The following is a 14,832-nucleotide window of genomic DNA, read 5'->3' on the forward strand; positions in this document are numbered from 1 at the left end:
CTACTCCTAAAACCATGGATTCGACACTAATATTAGTCATTTTCGATCATTTTTAAATGTTTATTCCCCTCCCCTACGTTGTAGCCTCCCCTCCCCAACTATCAGGGCTGAACTTGGATTGAAACAGCATCAGAAGTATCACTGTTTCTCCCATCGACCCCGAAAACTATTGATTCAACACTAATATCGGTCATTTTTGATCATTTTGTAAATTTCTCTCCCCCTCCCCGACGTTGCATCGCTAAAGTGAATAGCCTAAAGTAATCCCTGCTTCTAAACTCATGTATGTTGAAAATTTGATTGAGATCGGTCGGGTGGTTCAAGAGTGATGAAGTCACAAAGGCAGTCATTTTATTTATTTATTTTTTTTTTTTTACATATATCTCCCCGTCCTCCTCCCCTAGGTTGGCTCGTCAAAGTGACACAATAAAATACACCCAAGCCCCAACAATCATATATGTTGAAAATTTGATCGAGATTGGTTGGATGGTTCAAAAGTTATTAGGTTTTATTAGTTTTTATTTATACGTCCACCTCCCCTCCCCCTCCCCTAGAATCTACCGTTAAAGTGAAATTACAGAAATGTTTCCAGATTCGAACCTCATGTATCTTGAAAATTTGAATGAGATCGATCGGATAGTTCAAGAGTTATTAAGTTACAAAAATAGTCACTTTCAATCTTATATAAATTGATTTTTATATATGTCCCCCTCCTTTTCCTTCCCTACGTTGTTCCGTCAAATTTAAATCATAAAAACGATTCCAGGCCTGAACCTCATCTATGTTGAAAATTTGATCAAGATCGGCCGAGTGGTTAAGGAGTTATTAAGTTTTATTTATTTTTTATACTCCCTCTCCCTTCAGTTCTACCCTCAAAGTGAATACCCTAAAACCAACTCAGCCTCAAACCTCATCCATTTTACAAATTTGATCGAGATCGGTCAGGCTGTTCAGGAGATTTAGAGTCATAAACATAGTGATTTTCAATCTATATATATAAAAGAGAACGTACAAATCCTTTGTTAGCTCATCACGCTAATACGGCTGAACCAATTTCTTTCATTTTTGGGGGGTTATTAAGATTTGGACCCTAGATGGTTTTTATCATATCACTTTAATTTTCAATTACCAGTGTCTTGAGATAATTGACCATTCAAGTGTCCATAACGTAGAAATCCTTTGTTAGCTCATCATAGGTAAATCTAACCGTATTTATATGCAACCCACATGACCGTGTCACTCGGCGGGTTAACATAAATGACAGGCGATATAATGTTAACATTTACTGCAATCTTCTATGGTTTTTATCATATCACTTGAAAGCGAAAAAGTAAAAATTATCTAAGTAACAAAGTTTATTGCGTTCCGGGGTGACCCCAGCGAAGCGGGGTGAACGCTGCTAGTTTTATATATATAGATTCAAGACGGGGGACGGATATGTTATGTAAATAATTTCTTGAATATCATTATCAACAGAAAAGAACGTATTTTTTTCCTGTGACGGTCTTTAACTACTATACTTCAATCGGCAGCGCAGAACTGCTTCATTGTTGAAACTTTAATCAACAATGACGATACTGCTCTCAGTCCCTGCATGTTAACAGTATTTAAACTGTCTATTTCGTCCTGTCTGCCGTCTTCTTAGGCACAATTTCTTCTGAGAACTGAGTTGTCTTTAATATGCTTTCCCATGTGTGGATAAATATTTCTAAAGATGCTGTGCACACATTCAATAATTTTGTATCAGTGGCGGTTCTAGAAGGTAAACCCTGGGGGGGGGGGGCAGCCAGAACCAGACTATGATAGGTATATAATGAGTACTATAAACTTTCAAAAATATATAAATAATAGCTTAAATTATTTTTGTCACTCGAAAAACTTGGGGACCTAGGCTTCCCGGCCCTGTGCTAGATCCGCCACTGTTTTGGATTTTTATTTTTCCCTTTATCTGATAAAATTTTCAGTAGTTTTCAGGCTAGACTTTCGTAACAACTTACTCTAGGATAAGAAGTAGCAGTTAAACACATAAAGGTATATATCTTGTTTAATTTTGATACTGATTTGTTTTCTGCCAAAATTTTGAAGAGCCTTCGTAAGTCTTTCAAGAGCTTCAGTTTTGTTTAGCGTTCTGAATTTAGCAGAAATGTACTTTTCTTTCTTTCTTTCTTTCTTTTTTTCTTTCTTTCTTTCTTTCTTTCTTTGTTTGTTTCTTTTTTCTTTTTTTCTTTCTTTCCTTCTTTTTTCTTTCTTTCTTTCTTTCTTTCTTTCTTTCGATTTCTTTTTTTTCTTTTTTTTTTTGCTAAATGCTAAATTTCTATTTCTTTTAGGGTAGTGTTTCTGACTCAATTATGACGCAACAAAGAAAAACACTATCTCTTCAATCATAAATGGCGTGTCGAAATTGGCACAATATTTAGGATCTGTTAAACACAACAAATCGGAGTTCGGAATAAGGGACACTAGGCAACTCTTCTTACATTAGCTTGTCACTTTCTTTATACATCCCTTGTGAGGCTCCATTTGTGTTAACTATATACAGAATGAACTGAAAAAAATGTGAGTAGTAATCGGGAAAAGACGTAATTAATTGACTATAATCAAATGAGTAGGAAACCTGACCTTATGTATAGTCTGAGATTGGTGTCCCGGTTTTTCGTTTACAAAATCTGGCAACCCTAGATTGACCTTAAATATATAAACCTACAGAAAATTATTTTCAATCGAAAATTCTCTAGTCAAAGTTTTCCGAAAAATAAATTACAAGATGTTTCTGAATATAAGTAGTTAATAATAAACGACAGAGAATCTTAACAAAATACATTGGAAATGCATAATAAACCTCTTTCTCTTACCTGGGCATCTTTGGTTCTTGCTTCCATCAACAGGGCTCCATTCGCGGCAAGTTCATCTGCTAATTTTGCCACTTCTTTGTTCTTATCTACTATGACATTAAGCATTTTGTTTATTTCTTCCTGCTGTTTCAGATTTTCTGCCTGTAACTTGTTAACCAACTCTTTTAGGTGATGTACTTCCTGGTTTCTTTGTTCATCTACCTGGCATTGTTCCTGGTTCTTTTCTTTGGTCTCCTGAAGGTCCTCTTTTTCGTCTTGCAATTTTCTGTCATCCTTAGGTTTTAACCATTGCGATATTGCTTTAAGTGCTTCAGCTCTATTTCTCCACAGAGAAACTTCTTGTTCTAGATGCTGATTTTCAGACCTCAAGTGGATAATCTGGAATGCCAATTTTCTACACTTCTCTTGAGGAGGACGCTGCTCTTTATTTAGCCTTTCTGCACGCATACGCAAATCAATGGTTTCTGCAAGATATTTATCACGTTCTTCTCCCACTATCTGGAGCCTTTCTGTCAGTGTATTTATCGTTTTCAGCTGCAAGTAGAAATGCAGTAATATTTATGAGTCATTTCACGAGATTGTCAAAATTCAGTTCAAATAAAATGAAGAGAAGCCTGTCTCGCGGCTATTCTCTGTAGGCTAAAAGAGACGGATAATGAAAATAAATGAATGATAGGAAAAAATTGGTGGAATTTTACATGGCCCGGGATCGAACTAGGGACGGGTGAGGTTAGATTTACAATGAAGTTGCACCACCCGAGCAGGACATAATGTCACGTGGTATTATCATTGTGATAAAGGTGGAATAAAACGAGCCCTGCGGGGATTCTAATCCCCTTCGCTCGCTGACGCTCACACGCTCACTCAGCTATGTTTTGTAGCGTAAGTAAATCACTTTTTTTAATCAATAAAGTTGCGTGTGTAACGTGGACTAATACCACGTGACATTACGTCACGCTCGGGTGGTGCAACTTCAATGTAAATTTAACCTCACCCGCGAAAATTGCACAGTGACTGAGTGAAAGTGTGAATACCTCAGGTGTGAAGTAGATGTACTTATCCACCGTGCGCTACATCTTCATTCAAATATTCGGAGAGAACTTCGTGGGTAAAACAAGATATGTTATATAAGTTATTTGGTTTGAATTGGATTGAACTGAATGTTATTTTTCGAAAATCAACTATCCAATTGTTTTTTATGGTTATTTTGGATAAATGGTAATTCTATCTCTCAGTATTTCTGAAAGAAGAAAGTATGTTGCAATTGAATGAATGGATGAATGATTACAGTTTAATTGGGGCATCTGCAGCTATGCTATTTGTCCCCGTCACGAAAATTGTAATTCTCATGGTTGAACAAACTTGACGTTCTTGTAAATTGTTTACAATATAACATAATCTTAACTTCATAAATCACAGAAACTAAAAACATTCATACGCACCTGTTCAGAAGGTTAAGAGTAAGAAAAGGATTTCATGTTGCATTACGAACAAATATCTAAACAATACTTTCAGCTATTTCAAAAGTTCGAAACTATAGGCATACAAAATCAGTATACAGCATAAAGCACTTATAGCATAAAAAGACTCACATTAAAAGTTTTAAACAAATATTAAAGAAAACATAATAAAATATGATTTTCTCAAAGCTAATTCCAAAATATACAGAAATTTATTCTGTGAATGTTTCAAATAAGTACACAAAGAACTGTATATATATACAGATGGTGATCAGAAAAATGGAAACACCTGTAGTTGGCAACACGTCAGATGTATGGGTTGGCAGTGGTGTCGTGGCGCCCGCAGCGCCGGACCGCTGGTGGTGGTGTGTTAGGTCGGTCTCCATACTACGTCAGGCGCAGTGGAACAGCAATGTCCAGTGGCTGCAGCAGACGGAGGTAGTGTAAAATGGGAGACCTCTCAGATTTTCAAAGAGGGCAAATTGTTGGTGCGCGGTTATGTGGAGTGAGTGTGACGGCAGTGGCTACTGTGTTAGGTGTGTCGCGTGGGACAGTGTCGAAGGTAATGACGGCCTACACAACACACGGGAAACCACATCGGGGAAGTGGAACAGTGGGCGGAAGAAAATCATGAGTGACAGGTCACGCCGGGAATTAAAGCACATTGTCACGCAGAACCGTCGTGCCACTGCGGAGCAAGTGACGGAGGAACTCAATCAGCACCTCCCCCACTATATTTCGACAATCACAGTCCGCCGCGAATTACATGACATGAGCTTACAGGGTCGTGTTGCACGGGCCAATTCGCTCATCAGGGACCATAACGCTTTCGCACGCCGCAAATGGTGCCGCGACCATGCAACTTGGACCGTTGAGGACTAGAAACATGTGATATGGTCGGATGAGTCATCCTTCACCCTATTCCCAACCACGAGCCGTGTTTATGTGTGGAGAACACCTAAAGAAACTTATGATCTGCAGTGTCTCCGCCCAACTGTGAAACATGGCGGCGGCTCGGTGATGCTGTGGGCCGCCATATCATGGTTTTCATTGGGTCCTGTGGTCACACTTAGCGGACGAATCACTGCCAACGATTATGTCGCAATTTTAGGAGACCACTTGCATCCTATGGTCCGGATGTTGTTCCCGGACAATGACACCATCTTCCAGAATGATAATGCACCCATTCACACAGCTGGCGTTGTTGCAGCGTGGTTTGAGGTACATCGGGATGAAGTTCAACACCTCCCCTGGCCCGCCCAATCCCCAGATCTCAACATAATTGAACATCTGTGGTCCGTCTTGGAAACACGACTCCGGCGACAATTTCCACCTCCATCCTCTCTCACAGAACTGGCCGATGCCCTGAACGAGAAATGGTGTAAAATTCCACTTGCTACCATTCACGACCTCTATGCCTCCATCCCACGTCACATCAAGGCTGTTCTGAAGGTGAAAGGTGGCCCGACACCATATTGATCTGGTAAGTTGCAATTTCGTTCAGGTGTTTCCATTTTTCTGATCACAATCTGTGTATATATATATTGGAAAAAGATCCTACATTATATATTATCATAACGTAAAGTTATCATCCATTTGTATTTATTTTTCTACCTTTAGATTTGTGAATTTGAAAGTTTATCAGAAGACATACTGTATGCTCTAAAAGTTACACTACTATTGAGCAATAATGGTAGTGGTAAAGCTATTGATAAACGGCAAACGTCGCAGGGCATAATGCTAATTCGTAATAATAAACAGTAACGCTAATAGATGTCGCTACTTGCTTTATCACTTGCCTGCTTGGCAATGATAAATGTCGCTAGCATGTACACAATTTACCGATTTAAAACTATTGTGACGACTTAATTCCAATTTAAAAACTGTATTGTTTCAATTTAATCATTTCAAATTAGGACAAGGGGTCCTAACCATATTTGAGCATTAGTATTTGAGTATTTCTACAGTCAAATATTGCGAAGATTTAAAATTACAATTTGATGGGGCGGTGTTGCATTAGCTCTTAAGTGTTCAATACCGAAACGCTCTATTATAGCACTACATTCTGGAAATATCCGGAACACGTCATTGCTACAATCTATTTTCCAGATCGAGTCATCACAGTAGCGACTTTTTAATGTCAGATCAACACAACCACCGCCAGATCGTTTCCTTACATGCCTCGACCTACATTTAAAACTTATGCTCTTCTGACTTACATAAGTTACCACTCTCGTGCTGCAGCAAAAAAAAAAAAAAAAAAAAAAAAAAAAATCATTACTTTCTTCTCACTACAAATGCCTCTTTCATTCAAATCCCACAGCCCACATGCCCCAAAAGTAGAACCGCTCCGAATGTATTCATACTGTCAAATAATCTCTTGACTTCTTCTACTATCAAAGTATTGGGAACTTCCAATTCTTCTTACCGTTACGCAACCCAAATGTACTCAGAATCTCGTGTCTTCACCTCTAAAATACAATTGTAAGGGAATGAAAACTCTCGGAGGAAATGTTGAAGTATAAGATTATATGAATATCATTTGTGGGTAAAAGAAAATACAAACATTTTAGAAATTTTCAAAAATAAGTATGGATTTCGAGACAAGCTTAATAAAAACGGACTTGTCCTGCTGAATACGGACATCTAGTAACCCTACTTCCATCTGAAGCAGCTTCTGTTCCATCTGTTGGCATAAGTTAATGGTTATAGAATTCTATAATTTTGATAGTATAATCTATGTGAATTACCTATAAAAGGGGACCACAATCAACGCAATATATAATCCTAACCGTTCATAAGATCCACTTTCACAAATGCTTGTCAAAAACGACCTGGAAAGATCTGCGACCGACTACAGCAAGATCACATTATTGCTCATCAAAAGAAGAAACCTTTAAAAGACCTGTGTATGGAATTACTCCTGCATCCATCTTATTCACCTGATCTAACAACCAAGAACAACCATCTGTTCTTGCAAGTAAAGAAATCTCCGAGTAGCATACAATTTCATAACTTAAATGACATAAAACGTGCTATAAAGAAATGGATAAAGGAGAATCAGCAAAACTTCTACGAATATTGTCTTCGAAATTTAATTCCATACTGAGAGAAGTGCATAGAGTAAACGGAAGATATGTTGAAAATCTACAATATAATAGAGATGGAAATAAATTAAATAAAAAAGTTAAAACAAAATTCCCAGAACTTTAAAACCATATGATATTTCAGTCTTAGTTATATTTGAATTCAATATCTTAGCTGATACATCGATGGAAGAACAAATTTGTTATACTTACCTGTTCTAATACTGCGAGGCGATTCTTGGCCATCGCAGCCTGAGAGGAATTCAAGCGATCTTGTAAAGTGGAGTTCTTTTCTGTCAGCTCCTCGATTTGTTTTAACATATTTTCAGCGTTCTCCCTTAACAATTTTTCTTGGTTTTCCCATTCAGCTTTTGCTATGGCCAATGTTGTTTCGGACATTTCCTTATCCTTTTGTAACTGTACTATCTCGCTACTTAGATTCAATATTTCTCTCTTCAGTGTAGGTAAAGCCTGAATATTATCTCCACGAAGATGCTCATCTTGTGTGGCCTGCATGCTCTGTGTAGCTTCACTGAAATCAGCTCTTTCAACAATGTCTTCTGCTGGACCCTTATAGCCATCTTTCTCATTACCCTTCTCCTTTTCCAGTTCTTCAAACAGCATTCCAGTTTCCTGTTCACAAGATTCCAATTGGCTCACTGGTTCAATTGAGGCTTTCTTTTCTTCACTGGATCTGTAGAAGAAAGAATATTATTTCTGAACCAACTGAAACATAATGCTATAGAAGTAAGTATATTTTGTAAATTTTATTTGTACAACCACGTACGAAAATGCTTGTTGTATACTTACACAATTTCTTCTATAATATTTTTTGAATATTAGAATTTCTATTTTAAGAAGAAAGTTATTGTTCTCAAGTTACAAATGATTGTGTTTTAATCACCCTAACTCATTCTTTTCTTTAGAAATATCTAGATTGGTTGCATAAATTTTGGTTGTAAAAAGAGCTACAATAAGGCTATTTCATCTAGATAGAGTTTGTGTGACTAATTATAACGTCAACTCGAGTATTTATTTTCTAATATCAAAATCACAACACATCGAAATGAGTATGTGCTTGTTAATCTAAAAACAAGTTTTACAACAGCATGGAAAGTAAATAGACACTTTCCTCAGCGACCAGAAAATTCAATCCCTTTACTCATTACCCGTACGTGGTTACAAATGTCAGATTGATTATTGGTTTCAGTTACAATTTGGTGTAAACGACATCGTTTGGTATTCTTGTCCCTCGTAATACAAAATATGTACAAATGTAAGTGTCTTATTTCATTTTCGTCCATTCTGTTGAACAATTCTTATCTCAAAAGTCATCTTTGTTACTTCTTAAATCTAGAAAACATTTCTAAAGAACTTTCTCTTTACGGAGAAGTATAAAATAAAACTGGGCTTACAACAGAATTTATGCCTATCTGACACACTAAAGAAAAAGTCAAAATAAAATTCAGTTTTTAACTAGTTGAGAATGCTCTAAGAGCATTGCCAGAACAAACTTAAAAAGAGTGGAGAGATGGAGCGGGACGGATAACTGTAATTGTTCCTACATGTTAAAGTAAATCTTTTCATCCACGCCTCCTTCTGTTTCTCGCAAAAATTCGCAAAATATCATCTCTCTATGACTTACGGTTCCCAAGAAAAGGCTCTTCAAATCTTCCGAAATTCAAACTTTTTTGGCCAATATCTGGGGAACGGTGGCCAGTTTGCCAGTAGCCAGTTGTCCAGTGGCCGCCGGTTACTATTTGGTACCAAAATGTTCACCATCCTCTTAGATATTGGCCAACACCAATATGATCTCTCTGATTTACGGTTCCAGAGATATGGATCCTTAAATCTCCCCAAATCTGAACTATTTTCTGGCCAATATGTCGGGAACGGTAAGACTGACGCGAAAAATTTAATTACTTTCTCAGATAGCTTTTGATGCTTTATCGAATGGAGGACTCAAAATTCAAAGAAATCTCAAATAACAGACAGACGGACGGACAGACAGAGAGACAGACATAGAGAGTTCAGTAACAAACTTTTTAAGTTTGTTGATAAACAAAACATATGTTTATAGTTAAATTTTTAACAAAAAAATCTTAATAAAACTTTAAATGCTTAAAAATTTCGTATCTTTCAACTCAATTTAATTAGTTATCTATATATCTTTTAAAAATGTGACTTTTACCTTAACCCATCTGTTTCATCACTCATCATATCTTCTTGGTCTGTTAGGGCTTTTGTATTTATTTGTTTCTCCTTTGCGAAGTCATCATTGTCATTCTTGAAATCATCCCATTCCACTTGATCGCACTCCAGCTCATTTTCAATCTGAAATTAAAAAAAAAAAAAAAAGTTATGTTATTTGACAAAAATATTCGCAAGTCATTTTACCTGCATAAGTACTGGCAATGCATTTATTGCTACTACAATTCGTCAAATTAAAAACAAAATATTATCCAACTGGATAGAAATTTATTAACCAATTGAAACATGAACAGTAAATAATAAATATATAAAGGAATTCCATATAACGAATTACATTTTACATATAATTACATATTGTGTATTTGTTTTATTATTATTATTATTATTATTATTATTATTATTATTATTATTATTAAAAATTGTGTAGGATGTAGTTATTGGAAACTTGTAGGTAATTTAGATTGTATTTATTAGTATTTGGAATTAATAGTATATTTTAATGTATTTATAATATGTAAGTGAAAGATGTTGGTGATTTTGGGGATGTTTATTATTGTTTGTTTAATGGTTAAATAGAATTGTGATAAAAATGAAAAGTAAGTTATTCAATGTGTATGTATATTTATAATAAAATACTAGCTGAACTTGCGATCTCTACACAGCGCATCATTCACATATGAGCATGAATTTCCTTGTTATTCCTCACAACATCTGTACATGTCCTTTTACAGACATAAGTGAATGACATTTTGTTAAAAATCGGCAAGAGATATCATAAAGGGGAAATTTTTCGATGATTTTTTTCAATATCTCGCACCGTTTGCAAGATTTGAGCCTATTTTCGGTTGGATTTTCTAATTCATGTATGATCAGTGTTTTCTCTCTTCTTGCATGCAATATGTAATAAGCAAATACATTACACACACACACAATTAATTATAATGTCAGTGATATATGGTGTTCATTGGCCAAAAGACTCCAAACAATATATGGTATTCATTGGGCTAAAGACTCCAAATAATAAAGGTACATCATAGACTGGAGAAATGATTATCCTTCGTTTTTCATTATCATTTGGCCATGAAACAAACGCCTGAGAGATATACAACCTCTGTATATAAATATGTGGTGTTGGAATGTATAACTCGTAAGATATGCTTTATTTTTTTTAATTACAACACTTCCAGTGTAGCCCTATAAATGTAATAAAGAAATAACGACCATGTTTTTTAAATACTCAATTAGCACTGGGGAATCTATACAAAATTTGGAATCGACTAGTGAAAAGAGCACGCTTCTAGCACTTGTGGTTTTCAAGATCTCATTGTCGAAAGGATTGGAGACAAACATATAAACTTTTCTTTGGACACAAGCATATAGACCTGGGATTTTAATATATATATATATATATATGTATTTATAATAAATTGAATTTAGTGTGTAATATGTTTGAGAGATATTATTTTGGATTTGTGTGTTACGTTTTAAGTTGTTGTAAGTAGGTTTCTAGTTAAAGGATATATATTTTTATGTTGTGTAAGTTACTTGATAATGGAAATAATGTGTTTAGTTTTAGTGTTTTTTAGATTAATGCAATTAGATTGAAAGTTATAGTAAATATATTAGTTTGTAAAACAAAGTTTTCTGACGTTTTATCAAATAAATATTTTATATTTTTTTATTTTTTATTATTTATTTTATTGTTTATTTAGAAAGTAACTTGAAGATTATATATTATTGGGAAGTGTTAAATTGTAGTATTACAGTTTTTATGCTTTGGATAAAAATTTATACGTATTTTAAAGATTTTTTTGATAAAATTTGATTAAGTAAAAAATTTTTGACATTATTTAACATTACACTAAAATGAAATAGTTTTCAATATGCTGTTTAACAGTTGTACAGTTGTTTACAAACAAATTGTACAATATTTTCTATAATAATTTAATAGAATACTTTATTACATTGATATATATATAATATTAAACATACTTTTGTAATACACAAATATATAATAACAAAAATGAAGTTAATAAGATTTTTAAAATAGCTAAAACTTGTTTTTTTTTTTTTTTTTTTTTTAAATATGCTTTTAAATAATTAAGTTTGAAAACTATAGCTTTACAATATAAACTAATCTGAAATAAATTTTAGTCTACGGGTGAATAATGCACATAGAACCAACTGAAGGAGAAATTTTGCACGCGAGAAAGCTGTTTTTCTGCCGACCCTCTTCTCCTATCTTTGTAATGCTAAATTCTTTCAAGTGTTCTAAGTCGTAATGTATCTATATCAAATGTGTGCTTAGCCTCATATTGGAGGAAGACACTTGACAAAAGGAAATTTCTTTAACATTTAAGCATGGATTTATGTAAATAAGAATACCACTGTGGATCAGTCAGTTCCAACTAGTGGCTTTTGAGCGAACTATCTTTTTCCTTTCTTTCTTTCTCTCTCTCTCTCTTTCTTTGTTTAATGTTACCTTAAGAAAATTAATTATCTTGCAATTTGGTAAGTAATTGGATAAAGTCTATTAATCCATTGATTGAAAATAAGAGTTTAAGTTACTGGTATATAACATGTAATGCTTTGTTGCGTGTATGCAGCCGGAAATGTGCTCCTATAAGGAAGAAAGTTGTTCTTGCAGTATGACTTATAATAAAGTAGACCCAGTTTCTAACAACGGTGAAGTTCAGAACTCTGATGATGAATACTCAGTGAGTTTGAAACATAAATTAATATAAAATACCGTATTTACATGAATATAGGCCGCACCTAAACTTTTGACACGAGATCATAGAAAAAGTAAATCTCGAATATAGGCCGTACTACTAAATTTACGGGAAAGTTGTATTGCAACTTTGGAAGTGTGTATCAGTCATCCATTTTCAAAGCTAGACAATTCTGTAGAAATTACATGATGAACAAAGCAACTTCAACTCCAGGAGGCAGTATGCAACGTGCATCTATGTCAGAAGTGTGCCGTTAGATTTTGGCTGTTTGGCGGTCAATATCGGAAGAACTTATCATGAAAAGTTTCAGAAAAGCTGGTATTTCCATTAATCTTGATGGGACTGGAGATTACCTTCTTTATGATAGTGACTCTGAGCAGCATTCTGGATCGTCTAGCGAAGGTGAAGAATCAGATGCTGATGATGCTGAGGTGGTGGGAAGTGATTGTGCTTGATTTGGGTGGGTACAAACAAGCTGATACAGTTCTGCGAAACAAAGTTGCTTTTCTTTTCTCAAGAACAATTATTGCATATAGATATACCATATATATTATATATACTGTAAAACAAAAGTATGTATTCCTGTTAATAAAAGTATTAAGTGTACAAATGATTTTTGTGCCAGTGTAAGGTGTTATCGATACCCAATAAAGGTGGCAATATTGCGAATAAGTTTTTCTGCTATTTTCTTCTTAAGGTTTTGGTTATTTGCAAAAGTAACTGCAGTAACTTGTAATGGTATTAATTTCAACCCACAAGATACATGTACATGCCATTTTGAAATTGAAGATTTATTATCTGATGGGAAGAATCTCGATTATAGGCCGCACCGTTATTTTTCAAGCCAAAATTTAGAGAAAAAAGTGCGTCCTATATTCGCGAAAATACAGTACTATGATTTCTGCAAATCTAACAATTTCTAACAATCTAAGATTGATTCGCTATGCTTTATCTTTGTGATTACTTCATTTAGATACATTCTGTATGAGTGGTAGTAATCTACTGTAGACAAAGCTCTAAATTTAATTGTAGCACGCATTCTTACCATTTGTTACATAAATATGTCTTCTTGAAGGTCTGTATAGGGAGACCAGAAAACAAAAGGTAGACGGCCAGGATATTTAGAATGCACTATTACGAATAAATCAAACTCACTTAAACAAAAATTCAATAAAAATTAAAGTTAATTCCAATCATTTTTGTAGATTAACTGCTGTACTGTTGGATAGCTCAGTATTAACTACAAATGTACTTGTTATCTGATGACTTCGAAAGTAAAAGAAAAAAAATAAGAAAAAAAAGTGAAAAATGATCAAGAAAAATAATTACCTTTTCCGCTATTTCGTCTTGTTCTGGTGACCATGGTGTTTCAATGGAGAGAATGGATGTCTATAGCAATAAAAAAAAAAAGTATTTAAATTAAAAATTTGAAAAATACTACAGAAGAATACGTTTACTTATTATTAATCTTATTATAAATATTAAAAATACTTATCATTAATCATGTATTAATTTCTTTTTGACTAATTTCATACTCATATTGAGTATTTCATACTCAATACTAAAAAAAAAAAACCTGAAAACGATACGTTAATGTTAAAATATTTCATATAAATTTTAATTTTAGGAACTAACTATACGATATAAGTGGTTATTGGAAAAAAATTCTTAATACTGGTCGTGAGTTTCAAGAGGAAATAAGTAGTTCAATATTTATTTACTTATTTGCTACCATTCACATTTTACTACTCATTTGTTTATTTATTACTATTTTACTCGTATATAATACTTCTTACTTATTTAATACACATAACAAAGGTATTTGTCTTCAATATCAATGTACCTGACGTAGACTCATTTCTTTAATATGTAAAATATGATTTTAAAAAAAGAAGAATAAACAAAAGATAAGAAAAGAAAATCACATATACCACAGGGGAAAATGAGGTAAGTCAAGAAATGGCCGAAAATGAGTTAACAACAGAATAATGTAGCCTGAAATATGTAGTTTGCATGAACAAAATCCCACAGTAAGAAGAAGGTTAGTCACTAAGAAATTTAATGCTAAACAATTCGCCTACAAACGAAGAGGTAGCTAAGTCAGTAGAAAACAGGGCAAATGTGTAAAATTATAAAAACTGACTTACTTTCTGTCTCCACTGTAGCCTTCATATATGAAAGACTACACTAAGTAAACTAGAAATTCTGTTTGTAAATTAAGTTGGTTCTATCTACAGATGTAAGCGTTTCTATTTAAAGCGAAATTGAGCTTCCTGCTACTGTTACTGGTATTATTGTATGATGATACAAAGCTCCTAAATGTTGTTATTCTTCCAAGTAGACAAGAGTAAAAGTGTATCTGCTTTTATTCTCGGTTAAATTGGAATCCTGTTCAAAGCTCAAACTCGACACTTTGATTTAAACAGATACGAGCACCTACATTGTTTCTGTTTTTTCCATAAGTGTAGAGGTTGGACATAAGACTGGTGAT

The 14,832-nt window shown here is 34.1% G+C and overlaps 1 protein-coding gene across 2 annotated transcripts in view; it reads right to left on the reverse strand.

The window, feature by feature from the left end:
* LOC145687657 (uncharacterized) overlaps window positions 1–14,832 on the reverse strand; it is a 92,589-nt gene that overhangs the window by 69,496 nt on the left and 8,261 nt on the right. For both annotated transcript variants that reach the window (XM_081761118.1, XM_081761117.1), the window contains exons 3-6: window positions 13,671–13,730; window positions 9,590–9,732; window positions 7,612–8,092; window positions 2,853–3,386 (exon numbers count right to left, since the gene is read on the reverse strand). In XM_081761118.1, coding sequence (XP_081617244.1) covers window positions 2,853–3,386; window positions 7,612–8,092; window positions 9,590–9,732; window positions 13,671–13,730 — 1,218 coding nt within the window. The remainder of the gene's footprint in view (window positions 1–2,852; window positions 3,387–7,611; window positions 8,093–9,589; window positions 9,733–13,670; window positions 13,731–14,832) is intronic.

Source organism: Thermobia domestica, chromosome 6, assembly GCF_964235325.1.
Source record: "Thermobia domestica chromosome 6, izTheDome1.hap1.1, whole genome shotgun sequence".
Lineage (NCBI taxonomy): Eukaryota > Metazoa > Arthropoda > Insecta > Zygentoma > Lepismatidae > Thermobia > Thermobia domestica.